A 14692-nucleotide genomic window follows, 5' to 3' on the forward strand; every position below is an offset into this window, starting at 1 on the left:
CGTAGATGCAAAGCATCGTTCATAATGTCATCCCCGTGTGCTATTTACATTGCTCCTACCTTGTTTTTTGTGCCCCCCAAAATAGTCAGAAAGAGGAAAGGACAGCCTCGTCCCCAAAGCGACATCTTTGTTAGGAAATCGATTTGTTGCCGGAAGCAAGTTTATTTTTTCTTCCGGCATTTTCATTTTTTTCTAACCCGCAACGTGAACTGGGGTACCTTTGAAGGAATGGTGTTTAAACAGAGTTCCGGATATAGTGACATTTTTCATTCCAGTTCACCGATTCTGACCCTGGAATTCGTCTAAGACAAATGTGCCGTTATTGGAAAACACTGATTGAAAAATTTGGTCACCATATTTCACCACCATATCGATAATCACTGCGACTACATATTGCCAAATGGCAGCCTGTAGAGATTGAGCTCATCTCAAAACTTCACTTTTATACCTTACTTTAATTTAATCTTGTGTGTGGATAGACGTTTTACAGTGCCAATTCTTACTTTAACTTCATTCTAAAAACTTTATAAGAGAAGATTTGCAACAAAACAGCTATATTTTAAACCATGTGTACCACTTGAACGTTTCAGACGATTTTAACAAGGTCTGACACAGGACGAAATATATTTCTGTACTGCTACTATTATATGATCTGGTACGACTACGCGTACATCCTTAGAGCCTAGAATTGCTCGAAAAAGAAATGCTATAGCAATTGTAAATTGTCAGTTGTGGTCACGTTATGTAAATCTTTGAAATTAACATTTAGTCTTGACTAAGACTTGTTGTGTGGAGTAATTTAGATTATTTTCATTGAGTCGCCATGAACAATGGTTGGATCCTTTGTGCATTGAACTCGTTGGGCTGGCCAAATATGGGAAAGTCATCCAGAAAAAAATTACACAAAAGTTTCATGGCCTTTTTGTTAATGTTAGGAACCAATGAATGATTCATTGTTTATACCACAAGAACATGTTTTTGTTGAGTGGAACTACCACTTTTGGATTCCAAAGACATGTTGACGATTTAATGCAAAGAACATTAAACATTTCGGTGTATCTCACAGCTGGGATGGGGGCGGATTATACCCCCCTCCTAAAAATTCCCTTTTTTAAAAACCTGGCATGCATGTATACAAGCACCCCTTATCATAACAAATGTGAAGTTTGAACTCAATCAATCATATTCTTTTGTTGTTACAGTATTTTGAAGTTCATGGCTACATGCGTGTCAGTAGATACGCGTGCATTGAGTACCGCACTGGATAAAGTGTACATGTTGACTGACCCGTCTCGGAAAAATGTGCGCCGCGCGAGAACGGTATAATTGATTTTTGTAAAAATTGTGGCGATTGACTGCAAAGAGTTACTCTAAAAACTCCTAAAGGCTCATCTCCTGAAAAGATGCACTGTGGCGATATCAGATAAAAATAATGAGGGAGGGGTAAATTTCGTCCAAGGTCTTTTAGGGTTAAAGTTCAAATATTTATTATCAACTAAACTAAATGATGGCATTTAAGATCTGAAGACATTATTGAAGAAACTAGGGTATTACCTTTCGGTGAAAACGTGTTTCTAGTGCATTTTACAGATTCAGAAGGATTGAAATAAAGATTGGTTGCAGGCCAAAAAATCCTAATTGATTTTAGTGTGTGGAGAAGCTATAGAATTTATGATGGGTTTTGTGTGCACATTTCCTCTTTCCCTTCATACCCGTAGATTAGAGTTGGTTCACTGATCTGCTAGCTATGAACAAGGGCATGTTTATTAAACGTTACTCTCTGAGCTCATGAATTTTTATCTCTTTTTATTCATTACTGGGTCATCGAGTATACATTTTAATCTGCCCTGAAACGATTGCCGGTCAATTGTCGATTGACAGATCCTGATATCGTGGTTCTGATATCCAGGCCACTCAAAAACTTCGTCTATCAGGTTCATATTTAAATGAACTTGTCAGAAAGGAAGGAATGACCGCTGCCCTTCAAATGCTACATTACCAGCCTTAGTTTTGTCTTATGTGTGGGGTTATTTTCTTCTGGTTCAATGGTCAAATCCTAGGGGCACCAAAGTCAACTACCCGGAAACATTTTGCTGAACCTTTCTGATTTGCCATTAAAAGTCAGCTTTTGTAGTACTCTGATGGCTTTATAATGCATGCACTTAACCTGCAATGCATAGAGCTTGTCAGCATAATAAGACATGTAGCTTTCTCCAACATTTAGTGCGTGCATATTGAAGAGTCCTTAAGCAAGGATGCCAAAACAGATTGTGGACATCAGAGACAGAATCCATAAGGCTGAATGTATAATATTGCAGAAGACAGCACAAGAGTTCAATTTTTTTCTTGCTGCACCTGAAGAGACCGAGAAATTTCGAGTCGTCAAGCGCAGACTTACCTCGTTGATTTCAGATAGGGAAAATAGTTTGCAAAATTTTGCCGTCTCCCGGGCAAAGACCGTCAAGCGAGGCTGTGCAAGGTACGTTTAACTCGTGATGACAACAAAAGTATCCAGCAATACGAAATGTGGCTAGCAAAAAGCTAAGGTTGAAGCCCTATGCGGTGCCGAGTGTGTTCTGGAACGATGCTGGGGATTCCCCCCTCCTAGCTTGATTCTGCACTTGTAGTACCCAGTCCTTGCGCCTGCCGAAAAGCACTTGTGACGTCACCATATGATTCTGATCACGTGGTCAACCATGAATGGCTGCACGCATTACAAAATTCATTCAACTTAAAAATTCTTGTAATAAAGTACTAAAACATGAAATATATTTCCAAATAAATATAAAATATATGAAATTACTATTAATGCCAAGAAGAAGAAAAAAACCTTTGGTGAAAGGAAAGTCTCCCTTTAACCCATCCACCAAATGGATATGCCGAGAGAGTGACTTTCCAAGCGGCACTGTGTTTTGTTTTTTGTTTTTTATTTTTATTTTTTTAACAAGCTCCTGAAAAGTAATGGGGCACAGTGTTGGTGAACATTGTCCTATTGGGTTTTGAGTACTACAATATGATTTAACCACAGTGCACCAGCGCTACAATTCTTGTGACCTGCATGTCGAATTGACTGATTGCCGCTTGCTTAGTCTCGTGACCTAGAGTAGGTATCAAACATTAGCAAACAAGGCGTCCTCCCATTGCAAAGTGAGTCATAAGTGTCATTTACCTGAAATAAGGCCAAGAGTCGGTAAGTGCTCAGACTACTGATGTGCTGCCAACTATAGAGAAAATTCGGCATTATTTTGGTAAACTTTAGGTCACGTGACTTAGCTGGCGTAATCAGTCTATTATGCACTATCGCACAATGCAAGATTCCCAAGACGTCCTTTGCGGCGTTGTGCATGTGTTTGTACAGTGCGCCCACGGTGCTTCGCTGTATATTTCCATGCAGGACGGACACAAGGAGTTTGTACTGCCCAGTCTATAATATCAAGTCAACTGCCACTCTCTAGCATGTCCACGTGTCCATAATAGTTAGAGCCCAGCAAGCGCTTACTAAATACGCAATGTTTTTACAACCAAGGCACCCCTTGCCGCATTTTTTGTGCAATGATGTTATAGGGCATTGAATAATCATGTCTTCGTAGGTGCCTGGTATGATCTCACAATAACAAATTAATAATGCGCATTTAGTTGTCTTAAGCCGTGTGCCGCTAAACGTTCACGTGCAGCTATTGCCCTCCTCGAGTGGTTTCTTCTGGAGTCTAGTCATTTTGGGGAAAAAATCGCCCAGTTATTTATAAAATTGTGTGTTTTATCTATAATATTTATTTACACCCTGAGAATTAAACCATTTTATGACGTAATTTATACAAAAGTGTATTTTATAAGACCTCACTTCTTGTGACAAAAATAGCCCATTTTGTTGGTTATGAACTTAACTTTCCAATGGTAAACGTGTAGTTGGCCAGTCTTAGCTAAATTCGTACCAAGTCTTTGAAAACTGATGTTTTGGAGGGACAAAAATACAATTGCAAACATCGCCTGGATAATGGAACAATGTACCAAAGTCAACACAGTTTATTCAAGATGCCAACAGTAGGTCTTATGTTATGGATTTTCTCTCTCCATTTCCTGTTTACAGCGATACGTTGCTAGCAAAGCACCACAGGTACCACTATGACATTACTGTGTGACTTGTTTGGCAAATAAGCGCTAGACAGTAATTGGGCATTTTGGGAATATTTCCTATTATTCGTCAGACTGATCAGAAATGACTGTGAGCACCTGGTATTGTAAGAGTTGTACCGGTAACTTCTTCTGTGTCCTTCCTCCATGATATTCGATTCTAAAGACCATGCCCACTCAAACACCACACTTCTAAGGACGTTTTTCAACTAGACTACAAGAAAACTGGAAACCCATATTGATTCTATTGAAATGTGAAGCGCAAGTCAAGTTTATACCTTTCACAATTGATTTTGTTAGTATTTGCCAACAAGTAAGGTCTTCTGGTATGATGACATCATTAGCTTGAATCTTTAGATGTGAACGATTGTTTACTTGAATGTCATCGCAGCCACCATTTTTTGGGCGATTTCAGCATATTTCGCCGCACACAGCAATTAAAAATGCATTTTAATTGGTTTTTATACTGCCGCTAGAGGGCACTCGAGTTATTCATGACGTCATTGGTCCAGGTTTTGACAATACTTTCTTGCTGGAGGTAAACACCATTGAAATCAAGTTTATGTCAGTTACAGGTTTTAAGTAATAATAACAAGGTAATTACAGTTTAGACTTGAAGCAAGGGTCAGGTGATTGTATTGCACATTTGACCAAAAATAAGGACTAAAATTATTATATCACCTTCTGTTAACAGCAAGATGAGCATTCCACGATTGATTTGTACGGATTTATTAGGGATCAGCATATCAAATGTGGAACGTTTGTAATCTTACACCTGAAGACACCAATGTGACGTCACGGTTGGCATACGTTTGGTTAGTGTTGATGCCCATACTAACTCTCAATTTCATGCGTTATATGACGTTTAAACAAAAATGGCGCCCCGAATCGTTGTCTCATGGAAGAAAAGAACACCCAGAGGAGAATAATGTACAAATAAATTAACTTTCTCACTCTACCCTAACAATGCTGTAGTACGTTTCCGAGCCTGAGGGTGGTAAGCAACTCACTCCAATTTTATTGTGCCCAGTCCAATCAATTACACCTCTTTATCGAACAGTTCTTTCTCCCAATCTATAAAGGCACTCCATAGTATTTTTAAAGGGGTTTCTTGCTTTTATCACCAGCATTAGGATTTATTCACCATTTGAGTTAGACTTAGAATGTGGCAGTTCCAAGGGTTTCACATTGAACTATTTTGTGCAAATTACACCTTAAATTAACTTTAATGAATAATACCTTTCTCAGCGAAGCTCCTCTAATCTGTGTGCCAAGTCAAGTGCTTTCAGAAAGCTGCCCATCCTCTGGCCGCTCGAAGTTAGTAAATAGCAACGGATATTTGTTGTTTGATATTCGTTTCACGCTCTGTCTTTCACAAGTGTTTGTGGATTTGGAATTGAACTTTGCATCGGCACAATATTGATACAAAAAGGCCAATTGGAATTTTTCGCTCGATTGAGACTGCACCCTTCTCACTTTAAACGTCCAGAAACGCAAACAAGGGCGGAAGGCACGCCGCGGCAATATCTCGTGATCTTCTACCTAAATGATTAATTACCACAGAAAACGTGAGCGCAAGTGTCGCGGGTAAACTCGAAAAAACAAGGCTAAAAAAATTTGATGTCACCTCTTCTCAAGTTCCTCCAATTTCCTGTCCTCAAGAGAGGCTAAATTGGTCAGTAGAATTGTACATTGGTAATTTCAGTAGGTTACCAATTTCATTGGAAGTGGATTTCGGGTTCACTACCGTGTATGCCAAAGTGCAAGATCACACACAGGATCGGTCAATAGGCATAATGTAATACGAGGGGAAGAACGTGATGCAAAGGTTGTAGCAGTGGAAGTCGCTACGGCTGTATATAACAAACAAACAAGGTGAAACACAAGCAGTACTGGTGATATTATGCGTAAACGTATGTTCTCAACTATGCCATTTATCCCTGGATAGGCTGGTACAAAACTCCCCGTTCAAAGATTAAACCGGGAAGGGAAAGAAATAACATTTTCATTCTCTGTGTCGGAACTGCTGGACACAGAGTAATGGAACGTCCAATGGTACTGGTGATAAACTACTGACAATATGACATGAAGAGATATAGATTAGCATAAGTCAGTCGGTAAGAATCAGATGCCAGAACATCAGCATCAGCAGTAACAACCAAACAACAAGCGATCAACAACTGAAACAACCACCACAACAACAGGGGACCTCAGCCTGCCTGCATTTGCATGGCATCGATCTCAGTTCTGTACTTAATTAAACTTCCTGTTCTTCCATTTCTGACTTAATTGACTTCATTATGTATAGCCTTATATCGCAAAACAAGTTGGCATATTTAATTGTAACTTTATCACATCCGTACCGTTCCTCTGTGTGCTCCGCTATACAAAAGACCATCTTGGGATTGTCGCTCACGTTTTATTAAGGTTGTACAATTCACAAACACGACCAAAAGTGTTGCACACAGCAGGTATTCTCGTCAAAAGCAAACGCAAATGGATAATTCGGTATAGAATGAAATGTGGGTATACAGTTCACTGACTATAACCCCAAACATGTCCTTGTTAAAGCCTTGGCTACCATTTTACCTGATTGAAACAATAGAAACCAGCTAGAAGCCAAAAGTCGCAAAGACAAGATTGCGTATCCGAATGACCGACTGTAAAATGCATACCGGTAACAGCGCTCCACATAAAACCCCCGAAGCAATCTCGATGTCAAATAGCAATAACGGCAATAGCAAAAACACTCATTACACAAGGCAACTGACTTGGTTGATATTTCACAACAGAATAAAAGAACGTTTGAAGTTGGAAACAATGAAAACAGAAAGGAATTCCTCGAGCTATCCGATTTTGCGTTTATGCTTAGGTAACCTTAGACACTTTCTGCAAGTGCAAGCAAGTGATCTTTATTTATTTTCGTATATTTTATGATAAGACTGAGCAGAATTTCACGTTCTTGGGTAGGACAGGGTAAACAAAAGCCAGGGCTGCAACCTTGGGAGCTGCCAATTGGATTTACTACAGCCCAAAAGCTTTGCACTCGTAACGGCGTTATCGATTCGAATAAGTACCTTTTTATTTCGCTGCATAAGATGGGCTGCATTTCATCCTTTCAAGAAAAGAGTGTCTTGTTGCAAAAGATCAATAAGACGATAAATCAAAAACTCGAAATATGTCTCCAATTGCGACATATTTATATCAAGGCAATTGAAACCAGATATGCCTAATAAAGATCGATTAAGTTGCATGGTGTATGAAGCTTCGACCACCCTGGCTAGCCTCCATGAAACGGAAGCCGGACGTTAGCGTCTGGAAACAGGCAAGAATTGATAGCTGCCACTGGAACATCAAGTCACTTTCCCAAAGAATATTGAAGACACTTCTACGCCTGTGTTGAAAACGCGATTCGCTGACGATGGAATAAATCGGATGCACTTTGCTTGCACTACATCAACGCGTAAGTGACTCCACTTAAGTCACCAAGTGGAAAAATAATGGCATAAACTGATTATGGCTCTGATTCTGAGGAACAATTTAACGATTTTGCAACATTTTAAATCGTGTGTCGTTTATCATTTCAGTAGAGTGACATAACCGTCGTTGAAATAATAAATGGTACTGCTAAAAGTCAGTTCTCAAGTAATTTAAATTTGGTATTTCTTCCCCAAGTTATGTTGATTCCACTTTATTGTTCATTCCAAAAAGATCAGCTGCGTGGTTGTCATTCTTCAGATAATTTAATCGTACCCCCCCCAAAAAATGGGTTACTGAGCGACTTATCTGCCATCAAAATTTAATACAGAATGAAACGTGTGGGTGTGTGTGTTTTCGTTAGTTTGGTTGTAAATGTAACTCTAAAGCCGGGAATAAACTCATCTGACTGCAGCAAACAGACGTTTTGACGTCTCTCCTTTACAACGGACACAATTTCTTAGAAAGGAAGGACGCACAAGTTGAGCTGATTTTGTGCCGATATCCCGGTTGGGTGGGCTGAGTAAACAACCCAAGACGCAGGCTATCGTGAGAGGCGTTCATCTAGAGTCAGGGATTGAATTTAAACTGTGTTGGGTCGGTCGACACGGAGGGTAAACATCAGTTGATTGGCAGGCCGAGATTCCATCAAGCGACCGTATTGAGAGATAAAAGCCATGTACTGTACGTGCAATAGACCAGTTCAGCCAACTTTGTAAAAACAGCAGATGGAGACACCACCAGAGTGCAAACACATCTTGGGGGTTGTATATCCATGGATCACTCAGCGAGTCCATTTGATCAAGCTTCACTTTGCCCACCGAAGAACGTCCATGTTAACAGCTCTGATCACTCTCCTAAGCCTAGACAGAGATGAGAGAAATAGCCCCGTTTACGGCTGTTAGCCAGACAGAAATTAAAAATGACGACGAAGTTCTAAGCAGATAAGCTGCGTTTCCCGTTTGACTTAGAAAGAATTTAATTGCAAAATTAGGCTTGACATCACTAATGTGATGATATTACATTTGCAAAACGCATAGCGAATCCAGAAACCTTGTTTTAGAAAACTAATGATGTTATTTGATGAATAACGCATGCTCTGCTAGAAATGAGACTGGCACTTTTGGCATAACTCGTTTAAGGGAATGCACACCTAACTTCATTTCACGCATTACGATTTCCACTGTAACTTGTAAATCGAAGTAAGAACACATCACTCTCTCCCTCTTCTGTCAGATCTTATCAGTTGCAAAAGAAACGCTGAAACGAATTCTGTAAAATTGGAAACAGCCGCCTTCGACAATTACCGACTGAATCGAGTGTGCAAACGAAACTTCAGAGTGCGAATATGCCGTCGCATCCCTAGTCTGCTGCCAGTACGTGTTATTTAACGAGCTTGGCTGACGTCAGCAGCCCCACAGTCCTTGGAGCTATGCACTCCCAGCTAACTTGTAAGAGTATACAGTATTTCCGCTGCAACGTGCGTAGCATAGTCCATAATTTACGAGGTGCTACATCAGCTAGCAAAGCCACGGCCAGAATGCATGGCGAGGTTGCAATGTACTGAAGTTGTGAGAAGAAACGCAGCAGGTTCATGTTTACCCCTGCTTTTGCTGACATGAGGAGGAGGTTTTACCAACGACGTCACAATCAGAGCAGGTCGTTGTTTTGCGATAGTCGAATTTGAATAAAAGGCGGCCGCTTGTTCGAGGGAGGATCAGTAATATCTGTGCTCTATAGGCTCTTGCGACTGTGGTCATCTATCGAGTATCGACTACTCTGATTTTGGAGCGATGCCTTATTTCACCTAGTGCTTACCCTACGGCGAAAGGATAACACGTCACGGGAATGACAGGTGAATTTAAGTATTTCTTAAACTGTAACAGTTCTCGTGAGTAGCGTAGTTGTCTATAAATTCTGAAAAAAATGAACGAAATCAGATCAGCGACACTTGCTCATTAAAACAGCTGCCTGATCATATCGCAGACGCACCTGAAGGAAATTTTGATAGACATTCACTCTTGCTTTTCGTCGAAAAAAGAATCAGACAATTAATTGACTTCTTAATTTATATTTATATTATATTTAATCGTAAAAACGTTTAACCTATTTGCGTCAAAGTGGAAGGTCCCCGTGCTTCGAAAATGCCAGCTGCCATAGAAAATCTAACGTCTGCAACTATGATGACTTTCCTCAATAATACAACCGACTCAAGTCTACGGAAGCTTATCGAAGAGGAAGGTTGGTCTGTGCCCGTGCAGGTCAGTATCGGGGCCATTGTGACTGCCGTGACGCTTGTCACGGTCCTGGGTAACTCCTCCGTCATCTACGCCTTTGCACGCTTCAGCCGACTTCGGACCTACAACAACTTCTACATAGTCAGCCTGGCCGTTGCTGACCTTATTGTTGGTCTGACAACTATGCCAATGTACGGCCTCTACTGGTTACTTGGCTACTGGCCTCTTGGGCACACTGTGTGCTCCTGCCATCTGGTAATCAGTCATTGCATCCTGAACACAACATTCCTCTCCGTCCTGGCCATTGCCATCGACCGGCTCATGTCTGTCACTTACCCGATCGTTCACATTGAGCACCGCACCAAGCGCTACGCGATGCTTGTAATTTCTCTGACCTACGTCATCCCTTTGGCAATATGGTTGCCTTTTCTCTTGTCCTGGGAGTTTGTGTACGACGGTCCGTTTTTCGTCAAGGATTACCGCTGCTACCCCCTGTACCTCAGCAACATGTTCTACACTGCAGGGGCGATTCTGGTCCTGAACTGGATCCCCATCTTCGCGGTGACAGTCGTGTATTTCAAAGTGTACCACCGCGTGCGTGGAAAGATCGCCCGCCGGCGGGAGCGGCTGCGGGCTATGCACGAGGCGGCTCGCCGACAGGAGGTCGACCGTGACGACACCTCACCCGAGTCAGACTTAAATGCCAGCATGGTGCCCCCTACAAAGCAAAACATCGACATGACCAGGACAAGCCAAGGGCGTGGACTGCTTATGCAGCTGCAGTGTGGGGCCTTGTGTGGCATCGCCATTGCCTCAGATTCGCACTCATCTAAAGAAACCAAATATGGGCTCCCCGAGCTTCGGCATAAGCCATCCTCTGATACCAGTGAGTACAACTTCTTGGCCAACCAAGCCAACCAAAGGGGCCTCGGCACCTTACGCTTGGTCAACCAACAGCAAAACAACCAGCGTTTCTGTATTAGCTCCAGTGAGTAGATTTCCGTATTTTTTCCTTTGAAAAGAATTTCTCACAGTATTATTCTCAAGCATAAACACATTAATTTTCTGCTGAAGAAAGTCATAAATATTCTTTTCCGGAAAAAGTGAAATCTTTTTGTCATTTACTTAAGCGTACAAATCAGATTTAGTAATCAAGTACAAAATCATTAGGAAGCGTGTTGGCGGAAAAAAAACAAACTCGATGAGAAAAAAAATTCTTTGTTCTTATACGTACCAGACAACGTGGTCAGTTTAACAAAAATAATATCAGCTTTTGATATGTTTCGGTGTTTGACATTTGATATGCTTTCGGACAGGCTTGAGGCATTCGACAGCATACACTCGGCATGAGGAGAGCAACCTCGCTCTCAGGACCCTGTCACTCATTTTCATCTCGATGATGATTTCTGGTCTCCCTTGGGCCATTACAGCCGTCGTCATTGTCACCTGCAGATACTGTATACCGCTCTTCCTGCAACAGGTAAATTTAAGACAGAAATCAATCAATTACCTGACCCTTTCAGCCTGGCTTCTGATCATTATTTCAATCAAAGCTAGTGCTCAAATCACCCGATGTTGTATTTGCGAGGGTCCACGTGTCTGAAAATTCCCCTTTGAAGGTGAAAACTATTTAATAAGGCAGCTACACACAAGGGGTACTTTTGCCTGGAGTAAGTGACAGTAATTTTAAAGTATTAAATGTCACTGGAAAAAATATATTACACACAAACTACAGAACTGTAACTTGGGTTCGTTCTCTTCGCCCTTGATCTACCTGACCGGAAGTAATTGTCTGCTCCGTGAATTCTCCTCGTCAATGTGTCTTTGGCTAACCTGTAGTTGCTTCTGACCGTGAGTCTCATTACAGCATCTGACCTCCCAGTGGTATGTCAAAAAATCAAGGTTTCTTTGGTATTAGCTCAGTGGGTCAGGTGTGGATCAAAGGGGGGATGGATGCAACCAGATTTTTAATGTTCTTCTATAAGGGGGCCTATGCCGTAGAGGTTGGAACTTGGACCTCTTAGAAAGCATAAAGCATGTGGGGGTCTTATTTTGCGTGTACGGTTGAGGGCAAAACATATATTACATGGAACCACAGACGACAGTTACGTGTAATACTGCCTTTTTACGAGCAAACATTTCCCAAACACCGCCCAAACTAAACGTCCTGGATCAGCCCATGTAAGTAGCTCTTATGCCCGGTGATGGCCCCAACGTTTAGGCTAAAAAGCGCCCTCTTGAGTTCTACAAAAAATCTGTGATGGCGGAAGTCTTCTTCCATTCAGTTACTGCAAACAATTGAAAGCAGCGCCGACTTTTGAGGAGTGGTTGATTCTCAGGGGTGGTCGGCGTTGATTCTCAGACTTGTACTTGGAAGCAACGAAGCCTCGACTGACTCAGTTCCTTTAATCTTATCTCACAGATGCTGGTTTTTCTGGTCCACACGAGCAGCGCCGTAAACCCATTCTGCTACGCGGCCGCCAATCCCTTGTACCGAGTGGCATTCTTAAATGTCCTCAACTTAGCGTGCTATACCGGGACGAGAAGACGACACCTTCTGATCGGACGATAGAGCGCCAAAGGACATCTGGAGTAGTAGGTTTTCAACCGTCGATCTCGGGATTTTGAGTCGTATACCACAGCAACCAGTAAACAGCACACCAGAATAGAACCAAAATTATATAAAGACACTTTAGTGAATTTTAGGTTTTGTGGTTTTAAAACCGAATTTTCACGTTTTAATCACACAATATCCATTAGTTTGAGAAGAACTACATTTTCACGTTCTATTCCTTCTTCAAAAACCACCGGTTAATGCGTAAATAAATTAACGTGATTCCAAAGCTTATAATACCTCGTGCAAATCACATTATACAACTGTCAGACAGAACAAAGTAAGGAATTAGTTCATCTTTGAAACACTTAATTTCTTGTTTCACAGTGACCCTGAAATTATTAATTGGTGAAGGTAACGTGTTTGTTACTGGATAACAATCTAGGGATATTGTAACTGCCGTCCGTCTTTATTCGGTATACGTACTGCTCCATATAACCTGATTATTATGATGCGTTTTATAAGGTTGGATTCACAACCGAACTATTCGTTGCGGGAAAACTTGGTTTCAGGGGACCAAGAAATTCGGATTTCTTTTTCATGTATCCTTTTGCATGCTTTCCTGAGGGGTTGAAAGAAAAGGCAAAAGAAAAGACCTTTCCTTATCCCATCATTCGTTATAAGCAATGGGATAAGGCAAATAAATGAAAAAAAAAATCAGCGGCTTCCTTAGCGTGCCAGAAGTGTCAGCCACGATAAAAGGCAGCGAAGGCCCTGAATCCTTATTTCACCCGGTACAAAGAACAAAGGAGGTGATGGTACCTGGAATTTCAACCGGGATAGTGATTCCTCTCTGGAGATTTGCCATTCAGGGAGCCATAGATAATTTATTTGTTTTCCTTGACATAAAAAGATATATGTGCAACCCTAGGTTCCAGTTTTAAGTCTCAATCCAGCTACGCCACTGGTCGCTCCTTGACACTGTTGCACTTCATTCCATGGCACTGTGCCAATGTGATGCTTTGGCCGCGTGTGACATCCAGCTTGCTTCTGGGGTGACGTACGCTTTTAGCTAGCCACATAAAACCTGTGGACTAGAAATACTGGATTAAAGAAACTTCCACCCAACTTTTAAGTAACGAATATTTTTATTACTGTCTTGCATTCCGGACCAGACATTTTGTATTATATAGGCTAGAAGATAATAAAATCATCGATTGCATGAAGCAAAGGATAGGCAGGAAATACGCTCACTAGTTGTTGTTTAATACTAAACAAAGTTCACCAGTACACATATTTTAAGCAAAATCATGAATGCAACTGACATTTTGTAACGAAAATCAGATTTTGCAAGATCAAGTTGTATCTGCCTCAACAGAAAAAGACAAAAAGAAAAGAAAAAATAAGCAGGTAAAAACAAATTTTGATTCAGATTGAGATTTAAATGGCTCAAAGGAAGCAATTGACACGGATGTGGTAAGAAGCTATGTACATATGTGTATTGGTACGCTTACATCTTAGGGTTAATCTACTGTAATGAGCTGGCCGGAGTCACTTTTACCAAAAGGTTTATCAAAAGAGGTTTGTTTGTTGAGCCTAGTTCTCGACATTAATTAAATTTTCTAATTTAATTTCCCGATTTGACTAAAAATACAAAATAAATTACAGTATGCTCCCAAAATTGAGCAAAAGTGTTATTGAATGTCACTCAAGTGTTGGGTTGATTCTGAGATGTCAATAAGATTATATTGGTGTATTCTGTGAGCGAATAAAATTGATAGACCGAGTGAGATCGAGGTTAACAGACTGTTTGGTAAGCACGATGTATAAGATGCAAGACCCGGTTTAATAATGTTATATGCAGTGTTTCTGCCAGTACTGCTAATGATTATTCTGCGCACACTTTTGTCCTAAATAATTTTGTTTGTTTTATCCGCAAGGAATTGTGGTGTGGGAATGGAGGGCTCTGTGTTAGCGACAGCACGCTACAAAAGTGGTTTGTGGATGAAAAGATATCTACTGGCGTTGAAAGGATAATGTCGGCAAGTGCAGTGCCGTTTTAATTCTGTACCACCTATTCAATTGTGTACTTTGTCCAAGCCTTTAGCTGACATACCGTGAGCATTCTAGAGGGAGAATTGGAGTGAACAATGAAGATTCCGCCAGATAGAACGAACATTAGATTTTGGCCTTGTTTTGTTCATATAATCTCCCCATCAATCTGGCTAGTTTGAAACTTTTTGAATGACATGGAAAGAAAACAGTCGCCGACAGCGGCCTCGGACCTGCGGCA

At 41.0% G+C, this 14692-nt stretch overlaps 1 protein-coding gene across 1 annotated transcript; it reads left to right on the forward strand.

Annotated features, from left to right (window-relative positions):
- Window positions 1–6628: 6628 nt before the first annotated feature.
- Window positions 6629–14421, forward strand: LOC110982672 (muscarinic acetylcholine receptor M2-like). Its single transcript, XM_022241263.2, has 3 exons — window positions 6629–10833; window positions 11162–11325; window positions 12268–14421. Exons 1-3 carry the CDS (start codon window positions 9753–9755, stop codon window positions 12415–12417), a joined length of 1395 nt encoding a protein of 464 aa, XP_022096955.2. The 5' UTR covers window positions 6629–9752; the 3' UTR covers window positions 12418–14421.
- Window positions 14422–14692: the final 271 nt, after the last annotated feature.

The sequence above is a fragment of the Acanthaster planci genome, linkage group LG16, assembly GCF_054643075.1.
Source record: "Acanthaster planci isolate LZ-2023a linkage group LG16, COTS_SCS, whole genome shotgun sequence".
Lineage (NCBI taxonomy): Eukaryota > Metazoa > Echinodermata > Asteroidea > Valvatida > Acanthasteridae > Acanthaster > Acanthaster planci.